Genomic DNA, 23,554 nt, shown 5'->3' with positions numbered 1-23,554 from the left:
CCTGCTGTTGAGTTTCCCTCAGGCTAGGATTTTGTTCTTTCTTCTCCCTTTAAATTACTTCAGGGGTCTTGTGTAGATGTCTTGTTGCTAATTTTCCTGCCTTCTCTTGTTGAAGAATATGGGATATTTTCTAAGATTCCACCTTCCTTTGGTTTTCTGTCTCTGCTTCAAACACATCTGTGCATACTGTGTTGGGTACAAGCCCAGCATTTCAGCAGTTACAAGGAGTCACACCCACAGGAGCATAAGAACAGCATTTAGTAAACGCAAAGAGGACGTTTCTTCATGATTCTTCTTTTTTTGAAGGAACATTTCTTCAAACCTAGCCAGGACCTGAATGTGGAGCATTCCACTCTTCACAGATTAAATACAAGAAAAAGTGAAGGACTAAGATGTTATTAATAATTGAAGTCTTTAATTCACAAGACGTTTCATTAACCTCTGGGAGGTGAGGCAATAAGCCAGACTTGACTTGTATTGAGTGTCCTGATTTACTAAGGGGACATGTGGAAGAACAACTCTCCAGTTGAGAGTATAAGATCTGTTTTTTCTTTTCCAAACAGTCTTCTTACAAGAACATAAGCCAGGTAAAAATTCCCTTTCTCTGCTGATTAGATAAACATCATAGTACTGCACAGGTTAATAAATGTTTGCCCCTGCTGCCACAGCAGGCAATTAATTACTGTCTTTCTGTTCCCTAGGGTAACACACACATAAATAAACACAGTGCACTTAAAACAGGCTAGAAAATAAAACATCCTAACTCTCTTTCCTATCTTTTATTCTGATCTGCAGGAGATGCTGTATGAAACAGGCACAGGGCCAGGGCACTGTCCTCATCTGGAGGAGACTCTACCCATTAGAAGGTTATGCAAGGAGCACATTCAGCACTGCCAACAGGGCACAGAAAGCCAAGAATAACATTGCTCAGAAATAAGTCTCTAGAAGTTCTGCAGTTACAGGGATTGACTGTGAGTGGTCACCACCCTGTATAATGGGAAAGCCATTTTATTGCCCCCACTCAGACAACTCACCTTGAAGGTCAGTGACAAGCAAGCTCCCATTGGTCTTCTCATACACCCAGTGCTGGAAGGTACAACACTTCTGGCCAGCCTCTGAGTCTCTTCTCAGGAAATTTACTTCCTTGCCGTCTCTGACAGAGTATTTCACAAATTCCCCAACCAGCTCCTCTTCCACTGTTGCGTAGGGGATGTTATTAGCAGGGCGATGAACAAGAAAAACAGGAATGATCCTGAAATCGAGGGATAAAAACTAATAAAATCCAGAGGGTTCTGTCAATGAAGGAGTAAGAAACAGACAAAGAGGCCAGTGATCTCAGGGAGTGAATGAACAGCTATCAAGTCTAAACCAAGCTAGGGGACATCTGGATAAGATTCAGATCTTCTAGGTAGCTGTAGAACAGAATCACATTATCCTCTATGTGCTTATTTCTTTGTACTATTTACTCGGTTGTAAACTTTTAAAGAGCATACTTTCTAAGGTTGTCCTACTACATCTCAAAACCTAAACTCTGCACAATAAACAGTGCTTGCTTATTTTGGAGTATCACTGGAGTATCAGTCTGACTGATAAATGATTCAGTCTTCCTGAGGTGTTAAGCACCTGCAAATCTGATCCACTCCAGAAAGAGCTTTGCCCAAGACCAGTGTAAGTGGAGGATTTCTCAGACTACACTCCTAAAAGTTGACACATCCAAAATTAGCAAACACTTTTGGTAATGAAAATACAAAGCAACTACTTTACCAAAAGGTAAGAGGAAAAAAGAAAGTCTCTGTAAAGTTCCTCAGATTCTCAAGACAAGTTGGTCCAAGTGAAAATCTAGAATCTGAAGAATCTTCAGCTTTGGCAAAGTTTGGATCCGGATCTGAAAACTTCAGTTAGTTCTGTATGAAGTTTTCAGGAAAATGCAAACTTGATAAAATGTCTCATTTTATTTATTTAGAAATTGAACTAGTTTAAACAGAAAGATTTACAAAGTTTTGTAGGAATACAGGCTAGGTCCATTTATGTCTAAAGATGTACCATGCCAAAAAATCACATCCAATAGCGAATAAAATTTTGCTTAGGGTATCATGGTCTTCCATAGAGAGAAAGACTAACTGTGAAGTGATAATGACAACTGTTTGGAAGGAATCATCTGTCTCACTGGCAACATGAACTTCGTTGTTATCAAAGTTCCTGCGGTCTGGAAAGCAGTGTGCTACCTCACAGATAGTGGTCTTCTGTTTGTACTTAAACTGGGAAAACTCAGCATTCTTGTTAGGCAGCACTCTGATACTACAGTACAAATCTCTCAAATTAAAACCTTAGAGTAAGCAAAAAAGTGACATCAGTGTATATTAGAGCAGAATTTAACAATGCTCTGAGATAAGGTCATTTTGGAAAGCCATTCAGCTGGAGCTGGTAACAGAACATAACCGTATTTTATCAGCTAGCTCACAAGAGCTCCTAGCAGTATCTCAGAACGAATGGAGGGAATGACTGTCACCACAAAACAGGTTTCTAGTTACTTGCTTTCTTACAAACAGTCTTATCTCTCAGAGCAACACTGCCAAAGGGGTGGTATAGTTGCTTCCAGATGTACTTGCACTGGATTCTGGAAATGGCAGAATCATGAAGGTACTTATGTGCTCTATATACACTGAAAGGAGGTCTAGAAGAATTAGTCATGGATAGAGAACCACAAGTCTTCCACTCCTAGTCCATAATCAAGCTTTATTGACACCATTAATTTATTTGTTGTTGTGATATTTTACCCTTACTGTTATAGCACATGCAGTTAAACTGGTACAAATGGCCTTTATCCCAGTAGTTACTCTCTCTCTAAGAAACAATTGTTGCACTTGTCTAGTTCTAACCTACTCATTCAAGGTATGATATCAGCTTAACTCTACCAGTACGATTAAAGTGAACAGCTTTTATTAGTATATAAGGCTCTGTATAGTTTCATATTCCTGCACACTGAAAGGAAAACAAATGGGTCACTGGTTAATAGAAATGTTAGTACTACTCCACTGTGGAAGTATTTTAAGTAACCTCAAGACCACAGAATCTCTCTCCCCACCATTCCTGCCCTTTTATAAATACCTAGCTGCCAGGCCACTGACTGTTACAGGGGAGTGCTTTTCCTCTGTCCTTTCCCCAGCTTTCTCTTACAGTCAAATGTGCACAGATAGGCTAAGGCTGTAGCTTTAAAGCTAACTCCGGAGAATGTGGATGACTTTTCTCTTGCTCTGTTTCCCTTATAAAATGTTGCAAGGAATATACCCTCTTTTAAATACAAGTTTGGTCTGGCAAGAGCTGGATAAAAGAAAGGAACCTAGCCTTAAAATCTTGAAATTAAAAAGCAAACCAAAAGCATATGCACATCATCTTTTTTTGCTCCTCGCTGCTGTCTTCCAGCCAATTGTTTAGAATAAAGCACGAGATCTGAACCTTCTGTGTGCCTGTTATTTGCACCAGCCTTCTAGTTCTCGTAGCGTACATGTTTGCTCTCTCGTACCAAAACTAGATGTTATATCCTGTACCTAGAGAAATCTCTCAAACACAAATTTTACCAAGAGCAATATATTTCCAGAAAAGAAGCTAACTTGCACAAATATTTTTCCTAAAAGATCTCACTGCCGTCTCCACCACTATTTCTAATCCTGAAAAGATTGCTTTAAGCAATCATTCCAGAGGCTGTGTTTTAAGTGGCCATTTTTTTCAGGGAATCAGTGCAGCTGAGCAGATCTTGTGTCATCTAAATAGAGGTGGAGATCTAGCTTGCTGTCAAGCATGTAGGTTTTATCCTTGAAGCAATGCAGATGGAATTTCAACCATCCATTGCAAATTCAACTCTACACAGTAGCCTGACACTGGAACAGCAAATCCTTTGAAAAAGATCTATTACCAAATGCTCAAGGTGCCACTTCCCAGCCTCAGAGGCAGAGATGAACCTGTATTGAGCTATTGGTCTGATGTACACATATATGGGTAATGGAAAACTTCTGGTATGAAATAAACCAGTCTCTGGGAAAACATAGAACCAGAGTTGAGATTTCTGGCTTAAGCCTCTCTACGTAGAAAACTTGCCTTAGCTTCAGAATGATCATGATTTCTCTCAAGATTTGATTTTTAATGGAAAGTTGGAAGGTCTGACTTATCCCCTACTGCTGTTACTAGATGATACTAGTAGTATCACCTACTGGTGTTACTTCACTAACGTTAATAATTTCCTCTAAATTTATATCAAAATCATGCCTTTTGCCTGCTATTTACTCCTTCTTATCCTTCTCTAATGGGAATGGAATCTCTCTCACCACCTTCATGCTCAGTATTATTTAGGTCATGACTCCATCTGTAACATTGTTCTCAGGATTCCTCTTTCTTCTTCTTTAGTAATTACTCCTAGCAGTCAGTGGGCAGCTGTGGCACAAGACAATACATATATGCATATGTGTATATCGATATAAAAAAATATATATACTCACTCTGGTACTTCCCCAAAGCCTTCCAAGGTTTCAGCTTCAGCTGCATATATCTTTGCATACTCTCTTGCAGTATTTTGGACATAGCATTCCTATATTACAAACAGATATATCTGTGGAATATTACTCAAAACGTTTAACACGTCATCTGTTTGAATATTTGCAAGACAGCTCTTCTCCACAATTCTTGCTGACAAAGGACAGGGGAAGCTTACCTGCAGTGCTAGTTTGTAGTTCTTTTGCACTAGATCATCCTTACTCTTGGTCCCATATGTGATAGCATTGTGCACTTTGAGAACACAGGGGTGGCCAGGACTGAACACTGGCACAAGGCCTTGCATCACTTTACTTCGGAAGGCCTTCCGGTGCATGCCTTCACCAAAGTGAAGCTCTTCTGTAGCTATTATTCCATGCAGGTTCCCACCAAAATAGCTGTCACTGATGAAATCTTCTCTGAACATGAGCTGCATGAATTCAATTTCTTCCACACCTAAAAGACAATGCCACTTTGTTCTGCACATCTTTCTGCAGTCACATGGAAAAGGGTGGACATGGGAGAATGAACGCATCTCTCCACAGAGTATTAAAGAAAATGCTCAACGGAAACAGAATACATGGCCTCACTTCTATTAATATGGGGTTGGGACCCTGCCTGTTGCCTGTACCAACTAAAGCCAGCATGGGGAAAGGTGGCAGTTCAGGTTCATAAGGAGAGAACACACAGTGCAGCAAACAAAAAATAGAGGTAAAGATCACAAAAGCTGCTTTTAAAACTATTAGTGGAGTTGTAAACTGGAGCTTGAAAAGATTGTGAAGTCAAGCTGACTGAGAACTAAAGAGATGTTGAGGGAATACAGAGATCCTGCCAACTCTGCTTTTTTGGGAAGACAGACAGTAATAAAGCTAATCTGCAGCAGTGTATGCAGATATGAATTTAAAAGTAGAACACAGTTCTGTGCCCAATGTGCTCAGAGCATGGTCTTCTGAAGCTAGCCTTTCAGAAAAGACAGAAGTTGCTGAAACAGCCAGAGCTTGTTTTAGTTTTCAGCTTGGAATCTTTTCAGGCAAAGATTCTGCCAACATGTTCATATAGGCACTCAGCTGAAAGAAGTCTCAGACCTTATCCAATATGACCGTGATGGAAACATGCCTTTCCTAGTACCAACCACATCCACTATATCAGCCCTGGTGCTGCTTTAATATGCTGGCATATTAAAGTGTTTCTTTCCAATCCGGCAAGCTCCAGCTTAAAAACAGGTTCATTAGCAAATTTAGAAGAAAATAACAAGAGTCTTATTTCAGAAGTGATTTTGAAGAAGAACCACATTTCTGTGAGTGACCACATCAGTTTCAATCACAAGGCAAATACATCCATTTTATTGACCTTTATACTGAGGAGAAATTGGTACAATAACATTTCTCTTATCCCCCCACCTGTGGATTTTGCAGGTACCAGTAGCATAAGAATGTGTGCCTTAAGTTTGTTACAGCTGAAATCAAGCAGGATTATGGATTTCACCTTTTTAAATGATCACTGGAATACAGATGGAAAAAAAATACAGGGGAAAAAGAAGTGGTTAAGGTTAAGCACTGAGAGAAACTAAAAAATTCTAACTGCACTTCAATTCTGTCTAATCACAACATTTCAAGGAACGTTAGTGGAAAAGATAAATAGGAGAACAAAAGGTGTATACTACACAGCAACGAAGTCCTTCCAGCTCCCCTTTGTAGTTGTCTCTGCTTTAGGCTCTGTACACTATTGCCTCTCTTTGAAGCACAGAGGAAACAGTGCACATATAAAGTTAGAATTAGAAGGCTCCTTAACTCCACCTAAAATCCTCTGTTGATCAAAAGTTAGTTATACAGTGCTGTTACATGAAAAGTCCTGTCTTCATTTTAACAAGGAACTAAATGTTTAATTTTATTCTTCTAGAAAAAGAAAGAAAAATCAATTGTCCAAATGAAGTACTTGATTAGTATTATGTTCAGAAATGATAAACCAATTTGCAATGCACTGTCTATCTTTAGCTGCAGCACAGCAAGACATATGCCAAGTATGATTAAACGCAAGTTAACATATGGGGAAAGCATTCCAAATCTTCACGGCCGTCTTTCTCTTGGAGTAAAGTTACAGAGCAGGTGACTTGCAAAGACCACGTGTCCAAACACCACTGGCAAGCTTTTCTGCCAAAGGAGCTTTCAGTACTCTGTGTGTGTGTGTGTCTCTGTAAGATGCAATGCAATGCTATTTCACTCTCTACTGTGTGTCAAGTGCTAGTGCATCAAGCTAACAGGAAGTTACACAGTCAAGCTCAAATCAATAGTTTGTCACGGTGGGTACTCCATCACCCTGCACAAATCATTCCATCCTACATGAGGGTATTTCACCTACAAAACTCCCATGAATTAAGCGAATTCTATCTTTGATGGTACAGCAAAGCTGAGTGTAAAAAGGGAAAGACAGCTAGCAAAAACACAATATTGACGCAGTGGCTTCAAGGGATTCCCATCGTTTCCCATGGGATAGTTGTCAAAATGTCTCAGTCCGGTTGTATTTTTCCATCTTCTGTTCGATTTGGAAATCAGAAGGAACAAAGATTTGAGCACACATTCAAGCACATGTGTGTACTTACCTTCACAATTCTGAAAACTTGAGAGATGTTCCAATACTACAAGGAAACAAAGAAACAGATTTTGTAGTAAAAAAAAAAAAGAAAAAGAATGGAAAATGCCATTGGCATTATTATTAATTAAAATTATAAACTGGGATTTACCTTCAGAAGTCAGATTAAACTCAGCAGTCACCTTTCCATACATATTATTCAAGCAGCAATAATACATTCCCCGGTCTTTGTTACCGGCTTTAGCTATTGCCAAAGAGACGGGAGAGTCATCCTGGGCACTGGAACAGAATATGTTAGTTTTCCACATTAACACTTTTAAAAGATATTTTCTGATTATTCTATATATCTCTCCTCCTGTCCCTGGAATTTCTGTCCCTCACTGCAAAAACTGATTCAAATATGATGCGAATAGACCAAATATTTTATTTCACCCTACTTAGAAGCATTCAGCCTACGATGTGTTTCACAATAGATGATCCTACTACATTCTGAGAGAAAAGTACCTCAATCAAATAAAAAAATAGTTAAATCACACCCAAAGGCATTCTAATATTCCTATCAAAATCATGGCCAAACATATAAAGTATGAACACACAAAAGCCTAAAATGTTGTATGCTGTTCCTTGATATTGACTCCTCACTGGGCTTTCGCTGTTCCTTTGCTTTTTTCAAGCTAGGTATTTGCTCTGTGATGTCTGTCTATGCCATTTCACAAATGGATCAAAGGCAGATGTTATTAGCAGGGGTGCAATGACATGTGAATGCAGTTACAGTACTTGCCCACCCAAGTTGGCTCTGGCAGCAATAAAACTACACCAAAACAGTGCTATGTCTGAATGAAAAGTCCTCTTAGACCATGGAGGTTTTCACATGTACTACAGTGGATGTCCATGGAAGTATTTATCAGCAAACCAGATAACCTATGCAAGGATTATGGAGACCTGGCTATCATGCTTTAAAGCTTTTGTGAAGTGAATTAATGAAGATGTGCACAGTTTTGCTGGCTGCATGGAGTTTCATGGTATTTTGGCACACTAGAGAACATATTTATCCAATAATAGTTTTTAAATTAAATTACTTAGCATATATACATATTACTAGCAATGTGTATGTATCACTACATGTTTCCATGTGTTGACAGGTAATAAAAATCTAAAGATTTCCTGAAAATGCCCCCTATTGAAAGCAAAAGCTAAGGTGCACCAAACAGTCCAGGTTATGTATTTCTGTAGATTGATGTATATTTCCAAAAGAAATATTTGGGTACACACAAACCAATTAGTTAGATTTTAACTGTGATGGAAGGGAGATTTCCACTGAACTAGACTGAATATTTTTGAAGTAAAAATTGTAATTTCGAAACTCTCTAAATCTGTTATACATTTCACTTTCATTCCAATATTTTGAAATATATTCATCCTATAAAGTTAAAATGCAAGTATTTTATGTTACCACAGATTTTACTTGTTATCATTGCAAAACCTGACAAATTTGATTATCTCTGCACTGTTTATTTGTTAAAACACTGCAAAATTATTTAGCGGATAATGACATGTACTAATATTACAATGGATATCGTAATAAAATAATCAAAATCAGTGTAGTTAAAACAAGAATCAGAATGACATGGGAAGTTCAACCAATTCATGCAACTTTTTCTCTCTCCTTAAAAGAATATCTTACAAGATGTCTTCCTAAAAACTTGTTCATTTTTGCAGAATTGTGCATTCTGATGGAAACATCTTTTCTTTTTTTTTCTTTGGGTAATGTTAATTTTGTATCTTCGAAAGATTATAAACAGATTTGAAGAGCTATGTGATAACTATATGATATGTCATTACTGCTACGGAAGTTACTCATTTCAGAAAAATGGAGTCTTAAGAAAAGCTAGAAAAGATCCTGATAAAGGCCTTAGGAAGCTGTTATTTCCACCCTTCTCATTGCACTGCCTCTAGTCACTCTGAGTAAGGTTAACTGGCTGGGTTGAGGGGAGAGATCAGTCTTTCTTAAATAGACCTCCCATCATTTAATCCCATCAGCTTCAAGTTTGATTCAGTGCCGAATATGAGTTCAAAGTAGAGCCATAGACTCACAGAGTGGTTTGGGTCGGAAAGGACATTCAAAGATCATCTTAGTCCAAGCCCTCTGCTGTGGGCAGGGACATCTTTCAGCAGATTAGGCTGCTCAAAGCGCCATCCAACGTGACCTTGAGCACTTCCAATGATGGGGCATCCACAACTTCTCTGGACAACCTGTTCCAGTGCCTCACCACCCTCACCACACATTTCTTCCTTACGTCCAGTCTAAACCTGCCCTCTCAGTTTAAAACCATTGTCCCTTGTCCTGTCACTACAGACTCTGGTAAAAAGTCTCCCTCCATCTTTCTTATAAGCTCCCTTTAAATACTGAAAGGCAGCAAGAAGAGAAGAGCCTTCTCTTCTCCAGGCTGAACAACCCCAACTCTCTCAGCCTGTCTGCACAGCAGAGCTGTTCCAGTCCTCACATCATTCTCGTGGCCTCCTCTGGACCCACTCCAACAGGTCCATGTCTTTCTTGTACAGAGGACCCCAGAACTGGATGCAGTGCCCCAGGAGGGGTCTCAAGAGAGCAGAGCAGAGGAGAAGAATCCTTTCCCTTGACCTGCTGGCCACACTTCTTCCGATGCAGCCCAGGATATGACTGGCTTTCAGGGCTGCACATGCACATTGCCAGCTCACATCCAATTTCTTGTCCACCAGTATCCCAAGGCCTTCTCTTGCAGGGCTGCTCTCAATCCGTTCATCCCCAGCCTGTATTGCTACTGCAGAATAACCACATCAAGCTCTACATTGCACGTTAGTTGCAATTTACTTCCACCACACAAGGACAGCCAGCCTCCCACATATTAACCAAGTGTGTTTATGTTGTTTGGCTGGGTGCTAAGGTTCAAACTTCATTTGATCTTTTACAGTACTTGAAAGTTGGACAAGACTATGAAGAGGCTGAGAGGAATTACTGGTGATGGAATGCAAACTACGACTAATATTAATGCACAGTGTGAAGATGTGCTTCTTAATTACCCTGTTTAAATTTATTTTTTGCACCTATCATACTAATCCTCTTAAGAGGTACAAGAGTGAATCGTTGGCATATTTTTTTGAAAAGCTATTCGGAAACTATGAGTCCTTCAGCAACATTCACTCACCTTCTCTGCAGTCGAGCTAGTAACTTGGAATCTTTAGTCCATGTAATGGTGGAGTCACCATGAATGTCACCAAATTGACAGCATAGATTAATATTTCCAGAGCAGTCAGGGAACAACTCTGCTTGGATTTTCTTCATCAGCTTGGGAGCTTGAAACAGAAGAGACACAGTTTAGGATTAGAAGATAATGATGTTGTCTGGGCATTTTAAAGGAATCCCAGAATGATTTGCAGATGTTAAGAATATGAATCTGACAACAATGGTAAATAACTATGATTTCTTCTGATGCTGAAACCAAGGCTTTAAAAGATGGAGGTTTTACAGGAGTGATTCAGTGCCCCATACTGTCAAGGGAAATGTTTTCAATGCAAAGACATTTCGGATTTCCAGCCCCGAAAGGCATTGACACAAACTAATTTCTTAATCAAAACACATTCTCTCTGACTAAAGGACCAGCTGGTAAAAATAGACACCACAAAGGCACAGCACACCATATGGTTGCATAATGAGAAATCATATTAACTGCACACTTGTAACTAGTAGATTTTTTTAACTGATCATAGACTATGAGAGAAAAGATTTTAAGTCCCAGGAGATGTTGTCTCCAAGGTGTTCCTGGAACATATCTAACACACACTGCCAGGATGAGACTCTTTGCAAGATGCAGTGATGGCACCGTTTCCGTTAAAACACAGCTGGAGGGAGGAACCCACATTTAGTAGTTAAGTATTTGCATTTGGTAATGTCCGTGGCCTTTGCTTCCCTCTTCAGTTTCAAAGGATTAACTTCTGGCCTCTAAAGAAAGTCCCTACCTTTCTAGCCATAGGGCACGGTTCTTTTGCTAAACATTGACCATCGCACAGAACACATCCAAGAATCACTCAGGTTACAGAAAAAGCACTCTGTCCAGTCTGCGGAAGGTCCTGACAACCTGGTTCTCTGCTAAGACTTGTCTTCCGGCTCACAGAACATCCTAGTGTCTTCTGCATATGGGCATAGCATGAGCAGGAGGATGAGGGTTACTTGGAAAGAAAGGGAATCAACGTAAACTTAAGGAAAGGTTTTGGGATCATGTCACATCCCTGCGCTCAAGTGAGACATCTGCTAGATGTAAGGGATGTAAAATGCAAGACATTATGTCTCCTACTGTGTTAATTCTGAGCCGCTACACTCTGAATGAACTGGCATGACACATCTCCCTCAGGGATCCCATTCCAGCAGTCTAACTTTCCCCATCTAATGCTGAAGGAATGATGGATCCAACTTGAAGGGTCAGGCACCTGGAATTCACTGCTATGTTTAACTTGTAGTCACTTAAGTCCTTAGGCCTAAGAATCTTGCTGAATCAGGGCTAAAATGACGCAGACAGTATGTGACAGGACTATAAATGGAACTAACAGCTCCAGAATCCCTGCTCTAACCACAAAGTCGTCCCTCCTACAGCTGAAAATACAAAAGAGAACACTGAGTATATACCAGACTAACCATACCAACCCTCCCATAATGCTGGGCAAAGGTCCACATGATTCTCAAAAGTACAAACATACATCCATTTCAGTCTAGACTGAAGCAGATCAGAAGGTTAAGAAAATCCAGTCTTATCTGATGCAAGCCTAAATGTTTAAAACATTTTTCAAACATAGCCTCAGGTACATGGAAAAAGATCAGGCATTTCTCAGTAACTGCAGTTTTCTTGCTCTGCTTTGAAGGAATGTGTCTCTCCTCCCACACATTTGGTTCTCTGGCAAAGGACACATCTTCGAACAGAGAAAAGTTTAGTTTTTTTTAAAATGTGATTGGAAAAGTAGAACTCTCACCAGACCACACTGTAATGAGAATCTCTGAAGAGCTTCACAGTTGTGTAGCTTACCTTTAGTGACTGTTCAGTCTTGCTCTGATCTATTAAATTATTTTATGCTGTGAACACGAAATGTAATGTCAAAAGGTAAAAATAAGACCTTGGTCCTTGCAAAGTATCCACAGAAACCACAAATACTCCATCTGTCTAGCTGTTACACTATTGCTACTGCTGTCTGCGTTTTGTTTTACCTGTTAGCAACCTCCTAGAGACTTTGACAAGCAACCCGAATCTCATGTCAATCATACGTTTCCTGTGTCAGTTTAATCTTGCTGATTTCATCGGTGCCATTTAGGACTAACAGTAGTGAAAAGGAATGCAGAGCCAGCCGTCAGTCATCAGACAGGGCTGCAAAACATTATCTTTATCAGTGGCACCCTACTAATAACAGTAATACTTTGCTAGTAATAAAACCATTTGGTAACCAAATTGCATTTGGGAGCCACAGGGCAGGAGCACAACCGGGAACAGCCCCGCGGGAACATAACCATATGCAAGTACTGGGCATGCAGTTGCTATATTGTGTGCAGTTATGTGGCACCATTATGCTATACACCTGAAAAGTTACTTGACAAGACAAATAAAGAAGTAACTATTTCAAACAGGTTTAAAAGTTCATAAATTTTCCAGCTAGGCAAAGGATGTTAGAGAGGGTTCAGCTCTGTGGCACAGGGACAGCACTAGTTACTAAGTTCACAGAACTGGAAATTAAAGTCAGTGAGGGCAGGATACGTTTAGCTGATACGACTTAGACTAAAGGGAGTCTTGAAGTGTGTTTAGTTCAATGAACTTGAATTTCATACTGTAGCCAGAATGATGGGAAATGACAGAAGTGAAAATTGGTTTTCTCTTACCTTTGCTATCCTTTTTCAAAATTAGTTTCCTTTGCTCTTTTCTATCTTCTTTATGAATCATACCTGCCTCACTCTTCACAGGCCTTTTAACACAGCTAGGATCCTGGCTGACACTTCCTCTCTCCTCCAGTCGGGGTTTTTTTGACAGTATTGCTGGTGGTAGTTTCTTCTCAGCTCCAGTAGCTACATGACCACACTTTGCTGTGTCTTGTTTACAGTTGATGGGCTCAGGCTCAGCAACAGTTGGTGATGTCTGGAAGGATTTTGACCCTTCTTGATTTCTTAGCCTTTCTGCATTGACTGGGCATGGATCATATGTGGTCAACACTAAGGAGAATGGCCGAGTTCTGCTGTAGAGTGGTTGCTTTCGAAAATACTGGTTGTTCCCTGAATCAATTGGTGGAAAATTAACTAAACCACTTACTACGCTCTCTGATGTCATGACTTCTTCATCTTTATCGTACTCAGTAGACTGAATTGAATTACCAACCTCAGTAAGCTTGCTGGAAGAGATCAAGTCAGGACAGGACTGGTTAGTCACAATCTGTCTCTGAGCCTTGCAGCTAATTACATTCTGCAAAGGAGACTTCGTTTCAGCTTCATCTGGGTTATATTCAATAGCTCTTTGAATTTCTTGTTTATTTTCACACAAGACCGCTTCCTCCTTGTTTTCTTCAGGTGCCCTATGGACCTGATCCTGCAATGCTTTGCAGAAAGTTTCCAGCGTACTCAAATTTTCATCTACTTTGACTGCAGTTTGTGTGGATTCAGTTTTCACAAGACTTCCTGTGCCAGGACACCCCACTGCTGATATGCTGGTAAGAAGGCTCTCTGACTGGCTGACAGGTGTGAAGAATGGTAATGTTTCTTTTACAGCCAGTTGTTGGATATCTAACTGATTACTGGTATCTCTGTAATCCTCATTTGCTGTGCTGTGGTACTCCTGTTGAGCCTTTCTAGGCAGTGGGGAACTAACTGATGTTACACTTCCAGATGCATATGTGTGATTTTTTGAAGAATCTGTTTTTAACTCTTCATGAGACTTGAACATGCTGTCAACAAAAAATACACGTTGTTCCAATGTATTATGACGGGAAACTGCAGTCTGACTCTCTGAATCATGACTAACTCCCGAGTCACACGAAGTTTCAGCCCTTTGTTCATCACCTATGCAAATCTCCCTCTTGTCATCTCCTGTTTGACATGGTTCATATCTGGGCTCTTCTACATAAAAATCTCTTAAAAATGGATCCTCAGAAGAGGGAGTGAATGCCACTTCTTGTTGTACTACTTCTGTCAGTTGGTCTGTATTTTGGGGTAGATTCTTACGTGTTATGGTTTCAGGTGTCTTAATTAAATTGGGCAATTGCATTAGGTAACCATATTTCTGTGCATTAGAAACAACCTGAAAATCTTGACAGTCATTATTTTTTGAAAGATGGTAACTGTCAGAATTTGTGTCATTTTGTGCATTCAAGTCTAAGTGATTTCCTTTGTCTTGCAAATTCCCCTCATAACTTCTGTGTGTGTTGTTAACAGAAGAGTGTTCTTCATGTGTAAACTGACTGGTATTTTCACTACAGGAAATGTCTTTCTCTTCAGGGTAATAAGACAGTTCTTTTCTTGCTGGATAACAGTCTCTAAAATGACACCCTTTACCAGTTACAGACTCATTTCTCAAGGATATGTTGTGCTCAGTACGAAATAATTGTCCAAATGTCCCAAGTGGTGTATCTGACATGTAAGCTGGGTTTTCTTTGTCACTTGCTAAATTACTACTCTGAGCATTTTTTAATCTTAGAGGAGAATCTGCATCACATGTTTGGGAAGTGTTATTAATGGTACGCTTTCCTTCCCAAGCAACAGTCATTTGAATGGATGCATTACTGTCAGTTAACGTTTGATTTGGCTTCTGCTCCAAGCACTCCCCTGTATTTAAGATTATACTATTTGCTGAAACACAAATGGATGGTGTTTCCATTTTATTTCCAGTGCTAGAATCTAGACATATACCATCTGTTTCTACCACTTGTGCATGACAAATGTTTCCTATGGATGTACTGTTACATGCTTCATCTGTTTTAAGTAGGATATTAGAAACATTGCAGTCTTCTTTCTCTATTCTTTGTCTACTAGCTGGCTGTGTAACAGGTTCCTGCTCTTCTATCAAATCTACTGGTAAAGGATTATCAGAACAGGTCTCCTGTATAAAATTCAGTCCTGTGACTTTGATATCTGTCGGCCTAACTTCTAAACTTGTGATCCCCCGGTTTTCAAATGGGATTTGATATTCTGAGTCATCTTCATGAAGAAGTTTCCACAGCTTGTCATGCATGGCAGATATATCAGCATCTCCTTTGCACTCAGGTTCTCCAGATTCCAGGACTGACTTAGGATTAGCTTCAAACAGAGAGTCATGACATGATAAACTGCAGAGGGTATCTCTGTCATTACTATCATGTGAGTCAAAACTATACCTTTGCTCTCCCTCCCTTGGCTCATCACATAGCTTTGCAGAAGAGAGAACAGCACATAAACATTCTTGTTTGTCAGGAACAGAGTCTGTATCCTGTAAAGGAAAAGGTGAAACATCATTCCTCGATTTGTTGCCATTACTAATAATATTAATTCCTTGTTCACAGAAGACTTGATGGGGACAACTTTCTCTCTTATCACAAAGAGCATGGACTTGAGAATAGGTCTGCAAATTTGCATTTTTTGCTTGTAATGTCTTTTCAGTACAGAGCATTTCTGAAGATGGATGGATGGTTCCTGCAGTCTCACAAGTCATGAAGACGCCTTCCTTTTCTACTTCAGGCTCCATATATAGTCTCTCACAATTCTGGGTAAAGATTGTAAGATTAGCACCTTGATTCTACAAAGAAGAAAAAAGAGAAATGTAATTAAAAATTAGAATTGCTGCTTGACACAGGCCTGAACTAAAGTCCTGGCTTTAAATGTACCTAGGGTTTTTTTTTTTTAATATTTGTCAATAGTCAAGTTTCTGACTTGTAGCTATCAACCTACTGCATAGAAATCAAACTCCTGGGTCGTAACAGCCTTTTACCCTGGTATGTTTCAGTTCTGGATCCAAATGCTGAGAAATACAGAATTTAATCAAGATGAAGATCAATGACCGATATAGTCCAGCTAGTTAAAAACAAAGGGAAGGGAAGGGAAGGGAAGGGAAGGGAAGGGAAGGGAAGGGAAGGGGTCAGAGCGTTGCACCATACTTAATGTAAGGAAGGGAAGGGAAGGGAAGGGAAGGGAAGGGAAGGGAAGGGAAGGGAAGGGAAGGGAAGGGAAGGGAAGGGAAGGGAAGGGAAGGGAAGGGAAGGGAAGGGGTCAGAGTGTTGCACCATACTTAATGTAATTACCACAAAATCCAAACTGATGACTTTCTGGAACTACTCAGACTAGTTTTTTTGGGCGCTTGCCTTTGCTTCCATCATGGACATTGTTATCTTAAGTTTCACAAAGATGCTTTCTTAATACGTATCAGTCTTGAAGAGTTTCAGAGAATGCACCCCCACATGTCTGCCATGCTATGTACTTCAGAACAAGATTCCTACCAAGAAATGAACATCTCTGGGTCACTTTTAAGCTGTCTTCAAAATTTGTCTTACGTCACCTCTGACCCCTTGAGGTGACAAGTCCCACTTCAAAAGGGAGTGCCAGAGATCATTCCAGATCTTGCCTCTGTCCAAGTGGTAATGAATTGCTCAATATAAGGAATATTCAGTCCTCCTCTAGAAATGAGACATGCATTGCAACCTTAGGGGCACTGCTGGGAAAATTGGGGCAGGAAATAAAAATCCATGTTCCTCCTGCATCTCCATTATTCTTCTGTATCAAAATATTCCGAATTGCCACTTTATGTAGAAACAATCCATTCCTCAATTAAACTAAGCCAAACTGAACTTAATTTATGCAAGGAGTGCAGACCTTACTAAAGAGACAAGTGGATGATGTTTGGGCTTGCATGGGATGAAGAAAGTGCTGCCATCTGCCTGGCACACAAAATCTGTTAGAACTGGTCACCATTCCCCTCAGAACTGAGCTTTCACTCTTAAATTCTTGTTCTGGAGTCCCTGCTAAGCTTTTGTTCTCCACGATTTTCTCTAGTTCTCTTCAGCTCTAAATCAATTCCATGGAGGTGGGGAGCATGTTTCACCCATAGTAAATCACAGATGGAGAGGCCTACAATTTTTTACTAGACAAAAATGCATTGTTTCCTAAATGAATTATTGTTCATGCTTTCAGTTACCATTCATTTGCCAGAACAATCTGTAAAAGTAGAGAACGATTTAGCAGTCAACCTTTGAAAAAACACCTTTCAAATAGCCATTAACAGGATATAACAACAAGGGCCTCATGAATTGTGCATTTGACCATGTATCCTTGTAGTGATTGTCTGAAGCTTTGCACCTAATACCAGCAGAAACGAAGAAATGCTAAAAAAGTCAGACCGAGTTTAAAAAACAGCAATATTTGTACACATTTTATATTTTCTAGCTTTTAACCAGCCACAAACTCAACTTCATAACTGTTTTGTGTTATTTTTTTTTCCTTATGAGTCCCAGTTCAATCCATAGTTATTTGTTAACTTGTAATGATGTGCTGAATGGCTGAAATGAGTAACTGTGATACATAATGGGTGAGTCTTCTGGTTCACAGCAGAGCTATAAAAGTGTAGTGAGTGCTGGCAGACACATAACTCAGAGAAGCACTTCTGAAGAGAAGGAAGTGGTGTTATTTAGTGAAGGATATGTAATGAAGGATTTCCCATGAGTTGCTGTGTGCTCAGGTAGAGGCAGCGGCTGCTTAGACACTAGGTTCTTTAGTTTCCATAAGTTCATGGCAAAAGGATTACCAGCTGCAGTAAATATTGCTTTTCTTTGCTGCAAAAGCCACCCACTTCAGCTGCAATTCCTTTCATCCTTTCTGTTTCTCCATTCAGCTTGAGTAGGATGTGGAGCTGACTACATGCTGTGGACAATGGGGAAGGAAAAGATATAGAAAACTTTTGTCAATGACTTTAACTGCTGTTCCCACCCCAAGCACCATGCAGTTGACAGCACACTGTCTTCAAAACTCCTTGGCCAGTGCATACTTACCTAGAAACCCTGAGCCTGGGAACTTCAGCTCCACAACTGCAGTCCCCTCTGATTCCCAATGCCTTGGTCTCCTGCTCAGGTCTGCTCTGCAGAAGATGCCATTCTCTAGGTCTTTAAGTTTAGAGACTGTCCTGGTTCCAGCTGGGATAGAGTTAATTTCTTCACAGAAGCCAGTGTGAGGCTGTGTTTTGGATTGGGGATGAAAATAATGTTGATAGCGTGCTGATGTTTTCAGTTGTTGCTAAGCAGTCAAGGACTGTCCGGCTTTCCGTGCTCTGGCCGGCCAGCGAGGAGGCTGGGGGTGCACGGGAAGCTGGAGGGGACACAGCCAGGACAGCTGACTCAGGCTGGCCAGAGGGATATTCCATACCATACAACATCATGCTCAGTATATAAAGCTGGGGGGAACAAGAAGGAAGGGTTGGGGGGACACATTTGGAGTTATGGCATTTGTTTTCCCAAGTCCCCGTCACGCATGATGCAGCCCTGCTTCCCTGGGGATGGCTGAACCCCTGCCTGCCCATGGGAAGCAGTCAATGAATTCTTGGTGTTGCTCTACTTGCGTGCGCGGCTTTTGCTTGACCTATTAAACTGTCTTTATCTCAACCCAAGAGTTTTCTCACTTTTACCCTTCCAATACTCTCCCCCATCCCTCCAGGGGGGAGTGAGCAAGCGGCTGCGTGGGGCTTAGTTGCTGGCTGGGGTTAAACCACAACAGACACACACCTTCTCTCAAGTCAAGGGGGATGTGGGCTGGAACATGTCTCTACAGTCAGTTCCACTTCTCTTCTCCATCAGTTCTGAGCATTTGGTCTGAGCCTAGTGCTCGTTCTGCCACTTCCACTTCCCCTTCAAACCTCTGGAAAGCAGTTTATTTTTCTATTCGTTGAAATCACTGCAGCCTCAATCACAGCTTTTACTAAAACTCATGGAATTCTTGCTAAGTTAGACATATGATCAGTCAGTTCCTACCTGCTGTTGGTATAAAACTGAAAATAGACAGCTCTCTCATGCCCACTTGAAAGTGGGCTGAATATTTCAAGAACCCTTTTATCTATCTAATCTGTGTGTCTGTCCATGCTGGCATCTGTCTGTCTCAAGCATTTATAAACAGGCAGCACTGGGGAGTCTAGACACGTTTTCATGTCTGGAAAATCAATACGATGACAAAAGAGGATTTGTAATGGGGTGCCTTTCCTTGCATTTGACAAAAGTATGTCTGAAAGCAGAATGCCATTTGAAGCCTCATAGTGGCACATTTATTAATTTTTTTAATTTATATTTAACAGGGATATGTGTTCCTTGGGTGTGTGGTAATCAGCTCCATGTTATTGTTGCTTGAAAGTACATATATTCAAATCCTTTAAACATGTTTTAAGAAACCTTGCTGGTTTTCACTTTGGCATTTTCTTAGATTAGATTAATTTCAACTAACACAGTCGTAGAACTATTCATCTTGATTTGTTTTTTTGTTCCTGTTCTCACAGAAGATTTCTAGGGTTTAACACCACACATTTGAACAATTTCTTCCGTTATTAGACAGTCTGCTTGACTCCAGGGGTGACAAAAAGACTGGTAACAAGCTAGAGAATTTAATCATGTGATTGCAGTAAAACAAGCAATTTGTGCACGTGTAACAAACTGGTGCATGACGACAGAAAGACGAAATCACAGTTCTGTATTTAACTCATCCATGAGATACACAGTCCATGTACCTTCATTACAAAGCCATGGCTACTGTGAATAAAGGAAGGACAAACAGGTAAGTTAGTTACATAATAGCTATGTAAAAGGAAACAGCCACTTCAAAACCAGAGCTTGCTTTTCCATCTATTGTAAAATCATGATGTATGGAGGACCCTTCCTTGGTTTTTTTGCTCTGCTAACAAGACTCATTGTGTTCCGAAGCCTCACAGGATCACATGAAAGCAAAGAAGGACTGTAGAGAGTAAGCAAGCACTCTCGTCACCTCTGAGTTACGGAAGGTGGTGTGGTTTAACCCGGCAGGCAGATGAACACCACACCGCCGCTCGCTCACTCCTCTGCCCTCAGTGTGGGATGGGAGAAAGAATCAGGGGAAAAAAGGTAAAATTCATGAGATAAAGACAGTTTAATAGGAGAGAAAGGGAAGGTAAAATAACAATAAGAGATAAAGATAAAATAAATAAAATAAAAGATAAAAGAATATACAAAATAAGCGATGCATAGTGCAATTGCTCACCACCCGCCAACTGATTCCTAGCCAGTTCCCAAGCATCCTAAATCCAAAACACAGCACTATACCAGCTACTAGGAAGAAAATTAACGCTATCCCAGCTGAAACCAGGACAGAAGGAGATAGGAGAGAACATGCAAAAAAGAGGAAGAAATTTAAAAGGATTCTACTACTTCATGGCAATCTGATATCAGGAACATTTTCATCTGACAGTCTCTGTGGAGATCTAAAAGTCACAGATGACCAGACTGGTGACCCACAAACCTGCAGAACATTTTACATGTGAAGTGAGCTTCCCCCAGAATGTTTCAAGTCACCTCTTGAAACACCTCTTGAATGTTTCAATTCACTTCTTCAAGTCACCAGGAACCGAGAAACAGCACCTCATCTGTGGCCTCAAATGTTACGGTAAAACTGATCCGTCCCTTCAGCGCAAGCTCAGCTGGTTCATTTTCAGATCTGGAGGTCTTCTATTCTATCCACTATATCATCCAACTTAGTGGCCAACACATTACATTTTTTACTGTTCCTTTTAACAGTTTTACTACTATACCGTGCTTGTAGCGTGCTGAGTAACACGCAAGCTATGCATAAGTTTAAACCAGGACTAGATCAAAAATACAATTTTCTGAAAACAAAGCTCTGGCTCTGAAAGCCATTGACTCCCTTGTGGCAACTGAGAGAGATCCACTTAGGTTGTCTAGCTGCCTTGCATCCTACCTCTTGTTTTGGTATTTGCACTCAGTATCCCATGTCCACTCTTCCTTTTATCAGTCGCAGTGGATCCCACTTCGGTGGAAATAACTTCAGCTTCTCTGAAGTTAAAAGAGATCCTTTCTGAATCTGGCTGGGTCTTAAGCTTGGCAGGCTGTGTGCTGTTCAGTGATGGGCTTTAAGTAACACTGAATCAACAAGCAACAGCAAATACTTGGGGGGCATTCTAAGAAATGTATAGATTGGCTGTGCTTCAACATATGTAATTGCATCAAGAGGATGCAAGCCTACAGGTACTCTGGTTCCAGACTTGTGCCCTGACCCAAAGTCAAAGACAGCAGTTAACCTGTTACATAAAAGTAAACTTCAATCTGGTGAAGCCCATAGTGTGGTTGTTTTTAATTTTTAGCTTGTTTTATAATTTTTAAGAGAAAATTCAGCCTGTATAAGGTGATGAATTGATACTCTGAGATCCACATTTACAAAACAGGAAAAACAGCACAGGAAGCCTGGCTGGGCAGGATTATCATTGGTGTTCAGAGGGAAGTTTAGGTAATCACCTCCATCGGGCATTGTTCAGGCCATCTAGCAAAACCGTCTGCAGAGAGGCCAAACCATATCTGATACTAAGGAGACTGGGGCAGTTCAAGAACCTGAAGAAAATACAGTTAGCACCATACCTGGGAGGGTTTCATTAAATAAATACTTGATTCTTAAGGAGACCTTTCAATGTATGAGGCATGGGAATATAGCACCTGTGCAAGCTGTTTTGTTCCTTAATTTTGTTACTGATCTGGCAGAAGCAAGAGTCAGCACACTTGTGAAAACACCAAGTACTAGCTTCTGGAACAGCAAAAAGGAACTTGAAGACTACACAGACCCAGGTGGCCCAGGAGGGCTCCCAGTTCCTGGGACTCAGCGTGCCCAGCAGCCACATGCTGGTCCCATTTCAACACAACGTCTGGGCTCTTGCTGGTCCCTTTTTCACCCTGGTTTGCATTCAAAGAAAGAAGCCAGAGGAGCCATTGCATCTCAACAGGTGATCCACACATACCCCATATACAAATAAAAAAAAATTATCAATCTGAGCGGGAAATAAAACAAAATTAGATTTGGAAAAAAGCAAATTAATGCACTTGGGAATACAATACATGAATGCCAAGGGGAAATATATCAGGGGTAAACTGTACTGCTGACCAAGACATATAGATAACAGAGGGGAAAAAATTAAATATTGCAAGTAATAATAAGGTCAATGGAGGTTGTGGTATGATACAGGAGCAGAGCTACAATTACCCCTCTTGATGACTCACATGTCACAACAAATAATGTTCAGAGGCTTATTAAAAGAATAAACGAGGTAATTCCAGCCAAAATATTTTGATAGAATGATGTGGAAACAGAAACACCAGGACCAGTGCTTGGATTTGGAATTAAGGCAAAATTAAAAAAATATACTACCACTCTGCTGTTAGCTAGAGTCAATAGTGATATTGGCACTATCTTTAATTACCAATATTTCTTGACATCAAAACTAACAGGCACATCATAATTATCTTGTAAACAAATATATAAATCCGGGATCTTCAGAATATGGCAATACACTAAAGAAAGCCAAATACATTAGGTTGTGATAAAGCAAAGAATGGAAAGGCAGTTACATCACCTTACTGCTCTGTGATAAAAAGGTATGAGTAAAGTTGGAGTTAAAATGGCCCTTTTCCACGTGATTTTTTTAAAGGCACCTCAGAGCACCACAAGAATCTTCACAGTATAATCTGAGTTACCTGCTGTTCTCTGCTCCCTTTGTCACATCTAAGAAATGGACCATCTTCCCCCAATGTGACAAAATTTGTTTCTGGACTGACTGACAAACTGTCACATTCACATGAAAATAAACTCAGCAGGCATCAGTTAAGGCTATTCTGGTTCTTTTTGCCCTGTAAAATGTAGAGATAATTTATACATCATGCTTTCACCTGATCAGCTGAACCATTTCTGTTAATGAAAGCAAGAAGTTCATCTCTGAAATGAGATAATTAATTTTACGTCATGGTTTCTCACTGTTTTTTAAGAGGAAATAGTTTAGCAAGGTAATTCTCCACTGTAAATGAAGTCTCTCTATTACATTTATATCCCTCTGTTTGTACAAATGGACTGTAACAAACCATCCGTAGAATACAGAGAATAAGTATATCACGGCCTCGGGATCAGGGCTCCCTCAAATCCACCATGTTCGGAACTGCTTTTGGTTTACACTGTTCTACAGCAGTAGCTTAGTGGCTCTCTCCATTTCCCTGTTTTATGCAGTGCCACTCAAATTCCTCCTTCCTAAAATAACACTCTGCTTTAAATGGTACACCTGCCTTGGATTAGCTAAAATAATTCAATACCTGTAGTTATTTCCACTGATTTAGACAGGTGAAACAAAAGACATGAGCAATATTTCATCCAGCAGATGCTTACTGACAGGCACATCCTGCTGGCATCCTGGAACTC

At 40.3% G+C, this 23,554-nt stretch overlaps 1 protein-coding gene across 1 annotated transcript in view; it reads right to left on the bottom strand.

Moving 5' to 3' along the window:
- ALPK2 (alpha-kinase 2) overlaps nucleotides 1–23,554 on the bottom strand; it is a 40,311-nt gene that overhangs the window by 9,476 nt on the left and 7,281 nt on the right. The window contains exons 2-8 of the mRNA XM_010294774.1: nucleotides 13,010–15,884; nucleotides 10,299–10,446; nucleotides 7,265–7,392; nucleotides 7,124–7,159; nucleotides 4,706–4,980; nucleotides 4,494–4,582; nucleotides 1,035–1,252 (exon numbers count right to left, since the gene is read on the bottom strand). Coding sequence (XP_010293076.1) covers nucleotides 1,035–1,252; nucleotides 4,494–4,582; nucleotides 4,706–4,980; nucleotides 7,124–7,159; nucleotides 7,265–7,392; nucleotides 10,299–10,446; nucleotides 13,010–15,884 — 3,769 coding nt within the window. The remainder of the gene's footprint in view (nucleotides 1–1,034; nucleotides 1,253–4,493; nucleotides 4,583–4,705; nucleotides 4,981–7,123; nucleotides 7,160–7,264; nucleotides 7,393–10,298; nucleotides 10,447–13,009; nucleotides 15,885–23,554) is intronic.

This window comes from Phaethon lepturus, unplaced genomic scaffold (genome assembly GCF_000687285.1).
Source record: "Phaethon lepturus isolate BGI_N335 unplaced genomic scaffold, ASM68728v1 scaffold6969, whole genome shotgun sequence".
Lineage (NCBI taxonomy): Eukaryota > Metazoa > Chordata > Aves > Phaethontiformes > Phaethontidae > Phaethon > Phaethon lepturus.
Note: the sequence above shows the minus strand (reverse complement) of the source record. Positions and strands in the feature narration are given on the sequence as shown.